The sequence below is a fragment of the Gossypium hirsutum genome, chromosome A09, assembly GCF_007990345.1.
Source record: "Gossypium hirsutum isolate 1008001.06 chromosome A09, Gossypium_hirsutum_v2.1, whole genome shotgun sequence".
NCBI lineage: Eukaryota > Viridiplantae > Streptophyta > Magnoliopsida > Malvales > Malvaceae > Gossypium > Gossypium hirsutum.
In genome coordinates, this window is record NC_053432.1 from 66135991 (window position 1) to 66149517 (window position 13527).

The following is a 13527-nucleotide window of genomic DNA, read 5'->3' on the forward strand; positions in this document are numbered from 1 at the left end:
TTTGCTGGTTTTGCAAGGAGTTTGTGGTCCATCTCTTTCTTTATTTTCTAGTTTTGTTGCATTGGCTTATTTGGGTTTTCGTTTAGAATGTCAATCAGCTTATCTTTTTGGTGTTTTGGTTTGTGGAACTTTTTAACAGGCTGCGTTTCTGGTCATGGATGCTTCCATGAAAAGCCAGCTCAAAATAGAAAGGTTTGTTATCTGTGTTTGTTATTTCATGCATGACTTGGAAAAGAAACTTATATATATAACTATTCATGGTTGCAGATATTGCATGCTGATTTGAAGGAAAACAATGGATCCACAACCGGTGCTGGGAATATGGAAAACTTTGTGGGATGGGAATTAAGGGCAGTGCCATCAGGTCCAGATCCTTTGCACCATAATGGTGGTAGCCCTAAGAAGCCTAGGACTGACCCTTAAGTTTCCTTTCCTTGCGCATGTTTTAGTGTTTTGTTGGGGGTGCTTAATGAATTATAACATAATATCTAGTTCGTTTCAGCTTCTATTTTGGAGGGTAATTGTTGTTTAATCATCAAGACACTTTGCCTTGGTCTCTTATCTTTTTGTTCTCTATTTTGAACTTTTGGTTTTCATATATATATATATGTGTGTGTGTAAATGCAAATGTTTGGAAGTTTTTTGACGGTTGACTTTCATGTATTTTATCTTATGGAGCTAAGTTCATATTGACTGATCTTAACTATAAAGAGAAGTTAAAAACGTTGAAAATTAATGAACCCTTGAAGTAAAAACTAGCTAAGGAGTATAATCTGGGCTTTATAGTTGCTCTCCATGGTAGGGAGGAAGATGACAGTTGTAGATCCTTAGTTCATAGCATTCGGAAGCTGTTGGCTAGTCAATGAAGGGTTCGCCCTATGCACATAGACAGAGACAGTAATACTGCAGCAGACCACTTGGCGCATCTAGGAGCTGGATATGACTTGAGCATTCTACGTGAAGCACCCACAAGCATTAGTTTCATTCTTAATAATGATTGTTTTAGTTTATCAAGCACCAGTTTGTACTCGAATGGATTATTAGGCCACTAAGCTAGTTCCCTCCTTCATTATAAAAAAAATAATCTGAGCTTTATAATTAGAATAATATAAAAAATAAAACTAACTAAAGTAATACAACATTTGTAATATATATATATTTACCAAAATAGAATAAGTTTGTACCATTGGAGAGAGAAATTCGGTCCCATTAAACCGGTTTTAACAATTTTCTAGCTCCATCAAGTCACTTCTCAATTTTTGAAGGGAATATTTTAAATTGAAATTTTTTAATTTATGATTTTGTAATTATTAAATAAAAAAATGCGGTCACCTTGGCATATCGATTTCGAGAGATTTTATTGATTGATTAACTAAAATTAGTTTGTTTAGATTAATTTTGATATTTGAAAAGATTGATGGGTTTAATAAAAGCCTAATCAATTCAATCAAATCAATTTTTAGTATGGTTGAAAAATTAAATTGTCTCAGGATAATATAATTCTCATTAAGTTTGAATTTTTTTTTTTAAATTCTAACAATTATAAAACCATTCAAATCACCTTCATAAGTTAAAAAAAAAATCAGCAAATATAAGTTTGAGTTTGAAGAATTGTTGGTGATCCAAAATTTGTGGTTAAGGTAATGAAAAGTTTACTTTCTAAAATTTATTGAATTAAAACTGTATTATGATTTCTTTATTTGAAAATTTATTTGAAGTTATATTTTTAACAAAATTATATTAAGTAAAATTTTAATGATGTTTTTTTATTTGTATATGTAAATATTTAAGTTTATAAATTTTTAATTTTATTTTTCTCTTAGTTTATATGTATTGTTATTTTAAAAGTCGATATAATTTTTGTATGTTATTTTAAAAGTTGATATAATTTTTTAACTCATAATTTAGTATAATGTAATATTTTGCAGGTTAATTGTACAAGATAAGTAACCAATTTGTAATGATTAATTACAATGGAGAAATTTGTCAGAGACAATATATTAATCATAAATTTAAATAAAGTATTAATCTTCATGAGTTGAAATTGAAAATTAGTAGTAAAATTGCAACACGTAGTAAGAGAACAGTATCTAGAATCTTCTATAGATTATTGACATCAATAAATCTCATCATATTTAGCCAGCTTGACCTTATTGATGATGAGGATGTGGAGACAATAATAACAGTTCATTATAGTAATGAAAATAATGCGGAAAAATTATATGCAGAGTTTGAATGATGCTTAGCAGGAGAATGCAGTAGCTAAAATTCCTAGTTCAGCTACCTTTGAATATATCTAGGTCAACAATATGAATTGCAAGAGCCATACATGACGGTGTCATCAATGTCTTAGGGGAGACGATCTTCAATTTGATAGTTGAATTTCGATTTTAGTGTTACATTAGATGACCCATACGACTCTGCACCACCATCGATATTTGGCGGCATTCAAAATCCTACATTTGACCTTAATAAATATGTTGTTTAGTCGAATGCGAAAGATGTATCAGTTGGTACTGCATACGATAATGAAAATAATTCTAAATTTAGTGAGCCTTATATGGACGATGTATCGAATAAAACAAATGTTCAAGAAGTTGATGATCCTGATTTCGACCAAGGCGTCCAACCAAGTACTGCTAAAAATCGGGCTCATATGCTTAACATTGACTTAGATGCGATACGTGCCTTAGAATTTTTAGAATATCTTCGTATATATTACCATCCCATATAAAGAGTTCTAATGTACATTCTTGAGATTTGTGTATGGGGTTGAATTCCTGATGAAAGCGGTTGTTGTAGGAGTCATCAATGAGCACAACTTTAAAGTTGACATAGATTACAAAGTTGTCATATCTACCATGCCCAAATATGTTGGCCAGTGTTGGAAGGCTAATGAAAGATATAAATGGAGGATTAGGGCAACATTGATGACAAAGAAGCAAATTTGGGTAATTTGAAAATTTGACAATCGCCATACCTGCACAAACTGCACTGCTAATACAGGACTATCACAAGTTAGATTTAAAGTTTATTTGCAAATGCATAATCTCATTGGTTAGAGTGAAGCTGATAATTTCGATGCTAGTACTAATAGTTGATATGCACTCTCAATTTAGATACTCCGTCACATATTAGAAAGCTTGGAAAGTCAAATTAAAGGCTATGATCGAATTGTACCGTGATTGGAACACTTCCTATAACAAGCTATAGATGTATAAATGCACTGCAAGAGTTCGTTTTAGGTCAGTGGTGGAATTGCACTATCGATGCATATGGTTTGTTTAGTTAAATAGTTTGAGGTAAAAAAAACATTCATCGATTGTTTTAGACATTTAAGAGTTGTGTCAGAGCATTTCCATACTACAAGCCCCTTAGTGTAAATAGAAAAGACTTAGATGTATGGTAAATATACCTAGATGTTGTTGATAGCAGTTGCGCAAAATGGGAATTGGAACATCTTGCTAATAATCTTTGCCATTATAGAGAAAGAGGAAATGTGATTGTGAGATTAAAAAAAAACTTGCGCATGCATGTAGTTAAACTGTCTCGCGTATGTTTGATGTTTGATCAAAGTAAAGGGGTATTAGTGACAGTAAGGCGCTACGGAGGTATGTGGAGATTCTTACTAATGAAGAGTGGTTTAATAGTATCTATTATTCAGCTATGTTTATCTCTTCAAACTCGTCTCTTTGTGGCTTTGGTTGATCTTGGGTTGTTTTGGAGCAGGTTAAACCTCTTTAATTTATTCATTACTTTGATCTAAATGGAAAAAAGATTGTTGGCTTATTACATAGTTGAGGCTTCCTAATGAACAGGGCTAGAAGAAGGTGCTTCCTTGGACCCCACGTGATATTGTCACGGGCCACAGTTCAAATCCTGTGACCATCGGATCAAATGTATCCAATAGAGGTTTATTGTGTAGATGAGGAAAACTGGCCCGATTCGGTAACCTGTTGGAGAAGCCTATCAGATTGAAGCCTGGTTGACCCGATAATAAAGAAATGACAACTTAGGCTATTTTTGGTAACTAATCTTAGAAGATTGATAGAATCATATCTTGTAAAGATTATATTAGATTTGATATGACATATCTTGTAAATCTCATGATTTAATGGATATAGTTAATCTCGTCCATCGATGCAAATGTATATTGATCGTCAGTTTTGGAGGAGCTCAATTATAAATAAAGAGCCTCCCCCTCATTTGTATTCACTCCATTCATTGTTTCATTATTCTTTGTGAATAATAGAATATTGGGAGCATTTACTCAAACAATTTGTATGCACTCTTTCTGTTGTTCTTTTGTTACTTCTTTGGCATAAATCACTTCTGCTATACAAATTGGTGCATTGGAGGACTTCTAAAGGAATCTTCACTTGAGTAAAGGCTGACTTAGGCGAGTTTGGATGAACGGATCGATTAAGACTGCACGAATTACGAGACGAAAGATCTAGCCCTGTGACAAGTGGTATTAGAGCTATTGATTCAAAGGCACTGTTGGGATATCGAAAAAAGAGTTTGAACAAAGGTGGGCCAAAAAGTCTTTGAGGAAGATGCTGTCGGCTATTGAAGAATGCGTGGGTAAACTTAAGGAGTCTATGGAGGATGTGAAAGAGTTAGACAATGCGCTTGGGGAAAGCATATATGACTTGAGGGAGCAGTCTAGAGACTTTGTGACCATATGTCTCACTTCCAACAGGGATAGCGTGTAAGATTTTCTAGATTCCTAAAGGAAGAAGCTGACGGAGAGGAACAATACTCTTGAGGCCACGGTGATGGCTTTGAAGGAGGAAACAATGGCCATGATGATGGCTTTGAGTACAAGGATAGAGAATCTCGAGGGAGATCGGTCTTGTACCCAGCAGTCGTGGGGAAAGGAGTGTCAAGTGCAGCACTTAGTTACAAGGATATCCTGAATCTAAAAGAGTTTGTGGGGACAAGGTCTGCATGCAATGTGGATAATTTCTTGTGAAGGATGGAAAACTACTTCCGTGCCAAAGGCATCATGGATGATGCGGTTAAGATAAACACTACTTTAATGTTTCTTACTGATATTGCGCTTTTATGGTTGCAAGGCAGGACCACAGATAAAAGGCAAGGTGATATTGGGACGTAGCAAGAGTTTCAATGTGAGTTGAATGGACAATTTTACCCAGAGTTTATCGAGGAAAAAGCTCGGGAAAAGTTGCAAGGGATAACGCAATGGAGCACAATGAGGGAGTATGTTCGAGAGTTTAAGGAACTCATGCTCCAAGTTTCAGATGTGATCGAAAAAGAAGTATTGCTTGCTTTTCAGAATGGATTAAAGCCGTGGGTCAGACAAGAGGTGGAACAAAGAGGTGTCCAAAAGCTATCGAAAGCCATGACGGTAGTAGAATCCGTGGTCAAGCTTGGTCTAGGGAAAGACAAAGTTGGGTGTTTCAAGTCCGAGGAAAGGGGCATATGTTAAAAGGATCACAATAAAGATGTTGTTGATAGCAATGGCAACGGTGACAATGGTGGTAATGGGAAACCACGAGTTAAGAAGAAGAAACCTAACAGGAAAAGGGACAAGTTGAAATACTTTCTTTGCAACGGTTCACATTTATTGAAGAAATGTCAGAAAAAATCCACACTTTCTAAGAAAGAGAAGCCGGTGGGTAAGGTCTTGAGACTTGGTTTGAACGCAAGGCGTGTTGAAGCTAATGAGGTCAAAGCGAGAAGAAGCCAATAGAGTTCTTCTTGTGTCATGGTCTACATAGCTTATGGAAGTGTTCGAATAAGTCTGTTACCGAAAGGGACAATGGAGCAGACAAAAAGCCCAAGAAGCTTGGTTCGAGTAAGGGAAATGCCAAAGACAAGTGGGCAAAGAGGAGAAAAAAGAAGCAAGTAAAGTGTTTCTTGTGCCGTGGTCAGCATGAGTTGCGGAACTGTCCAAAGTAAGCTGTAGTCAAAGGAAAGGCAATGCTTAAGCTTGGTGAGTTATCGGAGGGGCTTCTACCAAAGGAAGAGGTGAGTTTGCTATTGAACTTAGAGGATAAAGTTACGGTGAAAATAGTGAAGCTGGGACCAATGAGACTCAATTTGAGTGAAGTGTCGAAGTTGGCCGAGTCATCAACAGGGCTTCCACTTATGAAAGAGGTAGGTGATGCATCGGATTTCAAGGGTAAAGAAGTGATGCAAGTGGGACAGTTGACCAGAGTAAATGCAATGAGTAGGACGGTTAGAGTTAAGAAGCGACGTAAGCCGAGATAGAAGTCTCAAAGAAAAGGAAAAGCTAAGGTGTCGAGACGAGACTGAGGCGAATCAAGCCAGTGCCATTCGGAAGTCGCAACGAGGACGTTGCGAGAATGGGTGGGGGAGAATGTTATCGGATGGAGTTCAAAGCTTGTGACCATCCCACCAAATACATCCGATGGAGGTCTATTGTGTAGATGGGGATCATTTGGCCCGCAAGAACTGGCCCAATTTGGTAACCTATTGGGATAAGCCTGTTAGATTGAAGCCTAATTGGCCCAATAATGAAAATATGGCAACTTAGGCTATTTTGGTAACTAATCATAGAAGATTGATAGAATAATATCTTGTAAAGATTAGATTAGATTTAATCTGGCATATCTTGTAAATCCCATGATTTAAGGGATGTTAATCTCGTTTGTCGATGTAAATGTATCTTGACCGTCAGTTTTGGGGAGCTCAATTATAAATAGAAAGCCTCCCCCTTATTTGTACTTACTCCATTCATTGTTTCATTATTCTCTGTGAATAAGAGAATATTGAGAGCATTTACTCAAACAATTTGTATGCGTTCTTTCTGTTATTCTTTTGTTACTTCTTTTGGCATAAATCGCTTCCGCTATACAAATTGGTGCCTTGGAGGACTTCTAAAGGAATCCTCACTTGAGTAAAGGCTGACTTAGGTGAGTTTGGACGAACGGATAGCCTAAGGCCGCACAGATCGTGAGACGAAAGGTCTAGCCCCGTGACATTATCATAAATTGTTAGAGTCGTGTGACTTAAATTCCTGTTAAAATAAAATACAAGTGGCAAGATAATGGATGAACGAGGGCGAAGGTCGAATACAAGTTTACTTCCTCTATTTGATATTTGATTAGAATAAGGTGTTTTAAACTTACTGCATTACTTCTGTTAGATTTTGATTAGAATATGATTTTACAAACCTATAAATAGACATAGCCTATACTCCTCTTATATTATTCGAATTCGACATAGTGAATTTTCTTCTTCTTTAACCGTAATTTTTTCCCGAAAGGTTTTCACGTAAAATTTTGTGTGTTCTATTTACTTTCTTTTCTTTACGATACATTACCATTATTGACGTTCTAATTTCACATAATCAATAAATGGTTTTTCCATCTTCATGAGTATAAGAACTCACTCTGGTATTTTGTTTGGCATCATGCTCTACATCATCTCTAGAAGCATTGCCACGTCCTTTCCTCGTTACTCTCATCTCTCTTTGCAAAGATCTCTTTCCATTTTGGAAGTGGAATACATTTGGTCTAGCAATAATTGTTTCTCCATATTTTGTTGGATCTTTAAAGGAAGATGCATTCATATAGTTCATAAATGTTGCTTTTGTTGTTAGAATGAAGATCTCTTTCCTTTTTCAATAGCCTTTGATACATTGATGATGAGAAGAAGGAATAATATTGTGGTTGTGCAAAAATTTTCTTCCTATGAAATATGATAAGCCACATAACATCAATTACATACAAGCAAGTTTAAACCTCCATTGACCTTATTTTGAATATGGTTGTCACTTGCCTCAATGTCACATATCGTTATTATCAAAAGATGAAATAGTCATAGGACGATAACTCTTCACATCAATATTCATTATTTTTAGAGTAGACAAAGACATAAGATTCATAGACGATTAATAATCAATGAATGCTCTTTTCATATGAAATCCATTGATAGTGTTACTCTTTACATAAAATGATTTATTATTTTAAGGTTAGAAGTAAACATATCTGCCTCAATGAAAACAATGGCATTCGTATAGCCGACTACAATATTTCCCATAGGTCTTCAACTATGTTTCCGTATTGTTCTTTTGCTATCCGAACAAGAGTAATTGCGACTTCTTTTCTTGATTCTTCCATAAACCTAAGCTCCTCAAATAAGTATCTTAAGCTTGGAGTTTACATGAGTTAATTTTGTTGCTATCCTTAGAAGCACAATTTTGATGAAACATGATTTTATTTATCTCTTATTTAAAGATAGTTTTGGATATTAACATTTTCTTGATTCTTAAAAGATAAATAAAATCATATTTTATCAAAATTATACTTCTAAAGATAACAACAAAGTTAACTCATGTTTTATTAAAATTGTGCTTCTAAAAATAGCAAACCCCCTCCCATTTTTTAGGACAAGTTTTTGTTTCTATCTCTAAAATCCATCTATTTCTTTAAATATTTCAAAAACAGGCCCAAAACCCTATTTTTTCTATAAAAAAAAATCCGCATTTTCTTCAAATTTAGCCTGAAAACCATTTGTTGCATCTAGGGCCTAAATAGCAATATCTGATAGAATCTAAGCTCCCAATTTCAAATGCCGTTATGACCGTGACCACTGGCCTTTCTGAGATTCTTTTTACCCTTCTAGTCGTCGCTCACTCCGGTCTCTTCTGCTAATGCGTGCTCGTCTCGGAACCATACCCTTCATCGCGTCCCTCCTCGATGAATGCTCATCCACCAAATCCCTCCACAAACTCAAACAGATTCATGCCAAAACGATTTTGCTTAATATTTCAAGCCACTCTTTCGTCCGAAACAAGCTTCTCTCAGCCTACGCCTCCTGTTCCCAAATGCGCGAAGCCCATATCCTCTTCTTCTTCACTTCTCGCCAACCCATTTTCCTCTACAACTCCCTCATCAGAGCCTACTCTTCTCTTCACCAATTCTCTCAATCCCTCGCCATTTTTCACCACATGATCATTGCCCAAAGGCCCTTTGACATTTTCACATTGCCTCCCGTTCTCAAATCTTGCGGACACTTATCTCATGTAACACTTGGAAGACAGCTCCATGGATCTGTTGTGGTTAATGGGTATTCATTCGATTTGGCAAATAACAATTCTTTGATCAGTATGTATGGAAAATGTGGTGAATTGGAGTGTGCGAAGAAACTGTTTGATGAAATGTCTGTAAGAAGTTACGTATCGTGGTCCGCATTGATGATGGGATATGAGAAGTTTGGGATGGCGTCGGAAGTTCTTGGTTTGTTTGAACAAATGGCGGGGATGGGGATGGCGGTTGATGAGGTGACGTTGACTACAGTTTTGACAACATGCAGTCGCGAGGGGATGGTGGAAAAGGGGAAGGAGGTTTTTGAGAATATGGAAGAAAGGTTTGGAGTGAAGCCTGGATTAGAGCATTATACATGTATGGTGGATATGTTAGGGAAGGCGGGATTGGTGGAGGAAGCTGAGGAGTTGGTGATGGGCATGGAGTTAGAGACTGATCGGGCTTTGTGGAATGCTTTGTTGGCCGCTTGTAGGGTTCATGGGAAGGTGGGGGTGGCTGAAAGGGTGGAAAGAAGATTTGTGGGATAAGCTTGAATGTGGCTTATGGGATTATTTTCTTGGTATGGAATGGGATTTCTGTTGCTACAAAAACTATGCCTCAATGCTACAGAAGCTGGGTGTTGGATACAAATAATCAATACATTTAAAATGTAATCAAGGCGAAATCCAAGGCGATGAAGACATAATATGGAATACTTCGTTGATGATGGTCCACCTTCCATATGTAATCAAGTTGCAATGCGGCGTCAAACATGTGTCCTGGAAGCTCATGTATCAGTGATGAGGCTACACCCAAGGTTTTATTTTGCCTGATTTTGGCGTCTTTCTATAAGAACCTAGAACTGTGAAGATAGTCTCCTTAAAATGGTTCATTGCTTAATAATTCCTTTGGGCTGATTTTAGCACTTCAATGGCAAATTCTGTCATGTTTGTACCTTTGTGTTGTGTTATAAGTACTCTGATGTTTGCTTGCTCCTCATAGGAGAAAGGACGCTCTCACCATAATTGCATGAAAGGTCCAATCTGTGTTTGCGTTAAAGGTACATGGTTTTAGCATTCATCTCCAAGCCAATTTGGTGGCTGCTGGAAACAAGATGTAAGAACGATCCCCTTTGTGGTATAAGGCACAACATAATCGTTAGTGAAGCAGATTAAAGAGGAAGTTTTATAAAGTGACATCATAAATTAGGTTTCTATATGCAATCGAGCTATTAAAGTTCAGATTCTGCAACATGTTACTCGATCTTTAGTCATCTTCTAAAGACCTGGAGTATATACTGAATGAACTTCTGCCTAGCCTACGTAGTGCCAACTAGGTGATCTAAGCTTGACAATCATTTCCATTAAGTCTCTTGGACCTTGGTGCCTTGTAGACTCATATTGGAAGTTCTTTGCCAAAGTATGAAAGAATCAATGTGCTTGTTTCTTTATTATTCATTGGTAGGTTTAATCACTTTCATATAATTCTCTTACAACAATTTCAGGGGCATACCCAGAAGACATTAAATCAAAGGAGAGCAACTCAAGCATTGCATAAATACTATCTTTGTCTATATGTGACTTGTCACCGGCAACAAATTCATGAACACAACCACTAATCTCAATTGAACTAAAACCCAGTTTCTTTTGTATCCCAAGTGCTTTCATTCTCCTCCTAACCTTGCTTGCCCCCACCCATCTCCCAACTGCTGCATATATGTTTGAGAGCAGCACATAATTGGAATCGCTACCAGGGTCCAATGCCACGAGGTTTTTCACTATCCTTTCGGCTAAGCTAATATCGCCATAATTTCTACATGCTGCTAACAATGACCCCAATACAACTTCATTTGGCTTCATAGGCATATTTCGTACAAGATCCCATGCTTCTTTCAACTTTCCAGCACGACTATAAAGATCAACTATGCAACCGAAATGCTCAATTCTAGGGGATATCTTATGAACTCTTCTCATAATATCAAAGTAACGGAGCCCTTCATCCACTAAACCAGCATGGCTACAAGCAGTAAGTGCTCCAGTAAAGCTGACCCCATTTGGTTTAAACCCTTCCTTCTGCATTGCATCAAAGTATTTCAAAGCTACCTCTGCAAATCCATTTACAGCAAACCCTACAATGATTGAATTCCACGATACTAATGATCGCTTCTGCATCTTGTCAAAAACTTCACGAGCAAATTCTATGCATCCACATCGCGAATACATATCAATCAACGAATTATTTACTCTAACATTGTTTCTAAAACTTTGTTTCAAAACAAGCCGATGAACCCATAAGCCAACACTAAGAGTACCCAAATTAGCACAAGCTGTTAAAACAGCTATGATGGTCACGTAATCAGGCTCAACGCCAAAAATCATCATTTCTCGAAACCAATCCAATGCTTCCTCGTAAAACCCCCTCTTAGCAAACCCATTAATCAAGGCAGTCCAAGAAATGACATCTCTTTGAGGCATTTCATCAAACACCTCAACTGCCTTCTCATATTCTCGATTCCTCATATACCCGTCAATCATCGTATTCCAGGAAACCGAATTCTTCACCATCATCGCATCAAAAACCAACTTAGCCACTTCCACTTGTTCTCCTTTAGAGTACATTTCCACGAGCGCGGTGCCCACCATCACGTCTTCTTTATGTAAACCCAATTTGCAAACATATCCATGAATCAAAGAACCCAAATCCCGACCTTTTGATGGAAATTCAGCACAACCCGAAAGAAGGGTAATGAAAGTGATATGATTTGGCTCAACACCAGAGAGTCTCATGCGTGTAAACTCTTGGGCAGCTTGGGATAGCTGGCCTGCACGGCAGTGACGAGAAATTGAAGAGGTCCATAAGACGACAGATTCTAAGGGTTTAAGGGAGATTCGGGGATTTGGGTTAGAAGATAAGGGTTGGGTTTTGGGGTTTGGGGGAGAGATAAGAGAGTTTGGGCAAGTTACAGAAGCTGGTGTTATGGCGGGAAGAAGGCTCATAGTTTCAAATTTCTGTTATCAGAAATGTTGCAACTTTTTTCTTCTATCGAAATACTGGATTTATAGACTTCCACTTTAGACCCATTGTCTCCCAACCACACTAATTTTCAGGCCCATAATTCATCTTACTCATCAAATCAAATCAAATATATCTTATAATGATAAAAAAATTATTTTAACTCTTTATTTAATTATTTTTTATCTTTTTCCTCTTGAATTTTCTTTGCTTATTAAATAATCCAAAAAATTGGATGGAAAAAAGTTAATACCTATTACCTTTGCTTGTATAGAATATACGTGCACGTCACGCTAGCAATTAAATATTTTTTTAAATTTAAAAAAATAATAAAATTATAATATTACAAACAAATTTTTTTGAATTTTTTTTTAAAAATTGATTAATTATTGATGCGACGTACACATAGACTGTCACGTGGATGCCACATCATCAAAGTTAACATACGTTAACTTTTATATCCATTTTTGAGTGATTTGACAAACAACACAAATTTAAAAACTAAAAAAAGTAAAAACATTAAATGAAAAACTAAAACATTTTTTTGTAAAGTTGAAGGGCCAAATAAATTATTATATTTTATTTTAATAGATTGAAGAGTTAAATTTTAAACTTAAACTTTGATGTTTATTAAAGTGTTAATGAATACTCAACTAATTAAATCAATTCATATCAACAACTGTTAAGTTATATATAAAAAGAGAGAGGGTGAAGTTGAGAATAATAAAAGAGGTTGTAGATAATTGACCTATTAAAATCTCTTATTAAATTGGTGTTACATAAAATTTAAGGTTTCTCTAACTCATAAATATTTGGTCAAACTTCAATTACTAGAGATAAGTAGAGAAGTTAGAGGGGCGAGTTTCGTGGGGTCTCATCCCACTTCACACCCAATTTGGTGAGGACGGGTATAGATCTCGTTGGTGGTGGGGCGGAAATGAGGACAAAAGTTAGACCCGTTGTCAGTGGTGGGGCAAGTGTGGGTATGATCTTGTACCTGCCCCATCTCTGCCCGCCCCACATAATATAATAAGCATATTTAAAAAATAAATTTTTATAAAAATTTAATTTAATAATTATCTTAATAGTATTTTATTAATTTAATAGTATTTAATTTTTATACTTGTGTTACATTTGAAGACATTTATGATGTATTTGAGACATTGTTTATATTTGGATATTATGTAAGTATTTTGTTTTCTAAATTTTTTAAACTCGTCTTGAAGTTATATTTTATTTTCCAATTAAAAGGTCGCAACAACTTTTTTTTAACGGTGACTGTTGGAATAATGTCACATATGTGGTGGGAGTCCAGAGTACGAGTTTTGCATACTTTTCTCATAAAAAAAATTAGTTTATATTTATTTAATTGATACTTAAAAATATATCATATGAAGTGGGCCGTAGGGCAAGTATAGCGAGGACTAGGTGGGTCTGGGGACCCATGTGGGTGGTGGGGCAGGGATGGTTTTAGTCTTGTGGATCATGGGACCGAGAT

General features: G+C 36.1%; 2 protein-coding genes across 2 annotated transcripts; one reads left to right on the forward strand and one right to left on the reverse strand.

Moving 5' to 3' along the window:
- Positions 1-8644: 8644 nt before the first annotated feature.
- On the forward strand, positions 8645-10469 carry LOC107889205 (putative pentatricopeptide repeat-containing protein At1g68930). Its single transcript, XM_016813561.2, has one exon. The coding sequence runs from the start codon at positions 8645-8647 to the stop codon at positions 9563-9565; it is 921 nt and encodes a 306-aa protein (XP_016669050.1). The 3' UTR covers positions 9566-10469.
- On the reverse strand, positions 10440-12051 carry LOC107889204 (pentatricopeptide repeat-containing protein At1g05750, chloroplastic). Its single transcript, XM_016813560.2, has one exon. It carries the CDS (start codon positions 12011-12013, stop codon positions 10484-10486), a length of 1530 nt encoding a protein of 509 aa, XP_016669049.2. The 5' UTR covers positions 12014-12051; the 3' UTR covers positions 10440-10483.
- Positions 12052-13527: the final 1476 nt, after the last annotated feature.

What these genes read in the sequence shown, in the direction of transcription:
- LOC107889205 (XM_016813561.2), top strand. Translation starts at nt 8,645, where the DNA reads ATGCGTGCTCGTCTCGGAACCATACCCTTCATCGCGTCCCTCCTCGAT.
- LOC107889204 (XM_016813560.2), bottom strand. Translation starts at nt 12,013, where the DNA reads ATGAGCCTTCTTCCCGCCATAACACCAGCTTCTGTAACTTGCCCAAAC.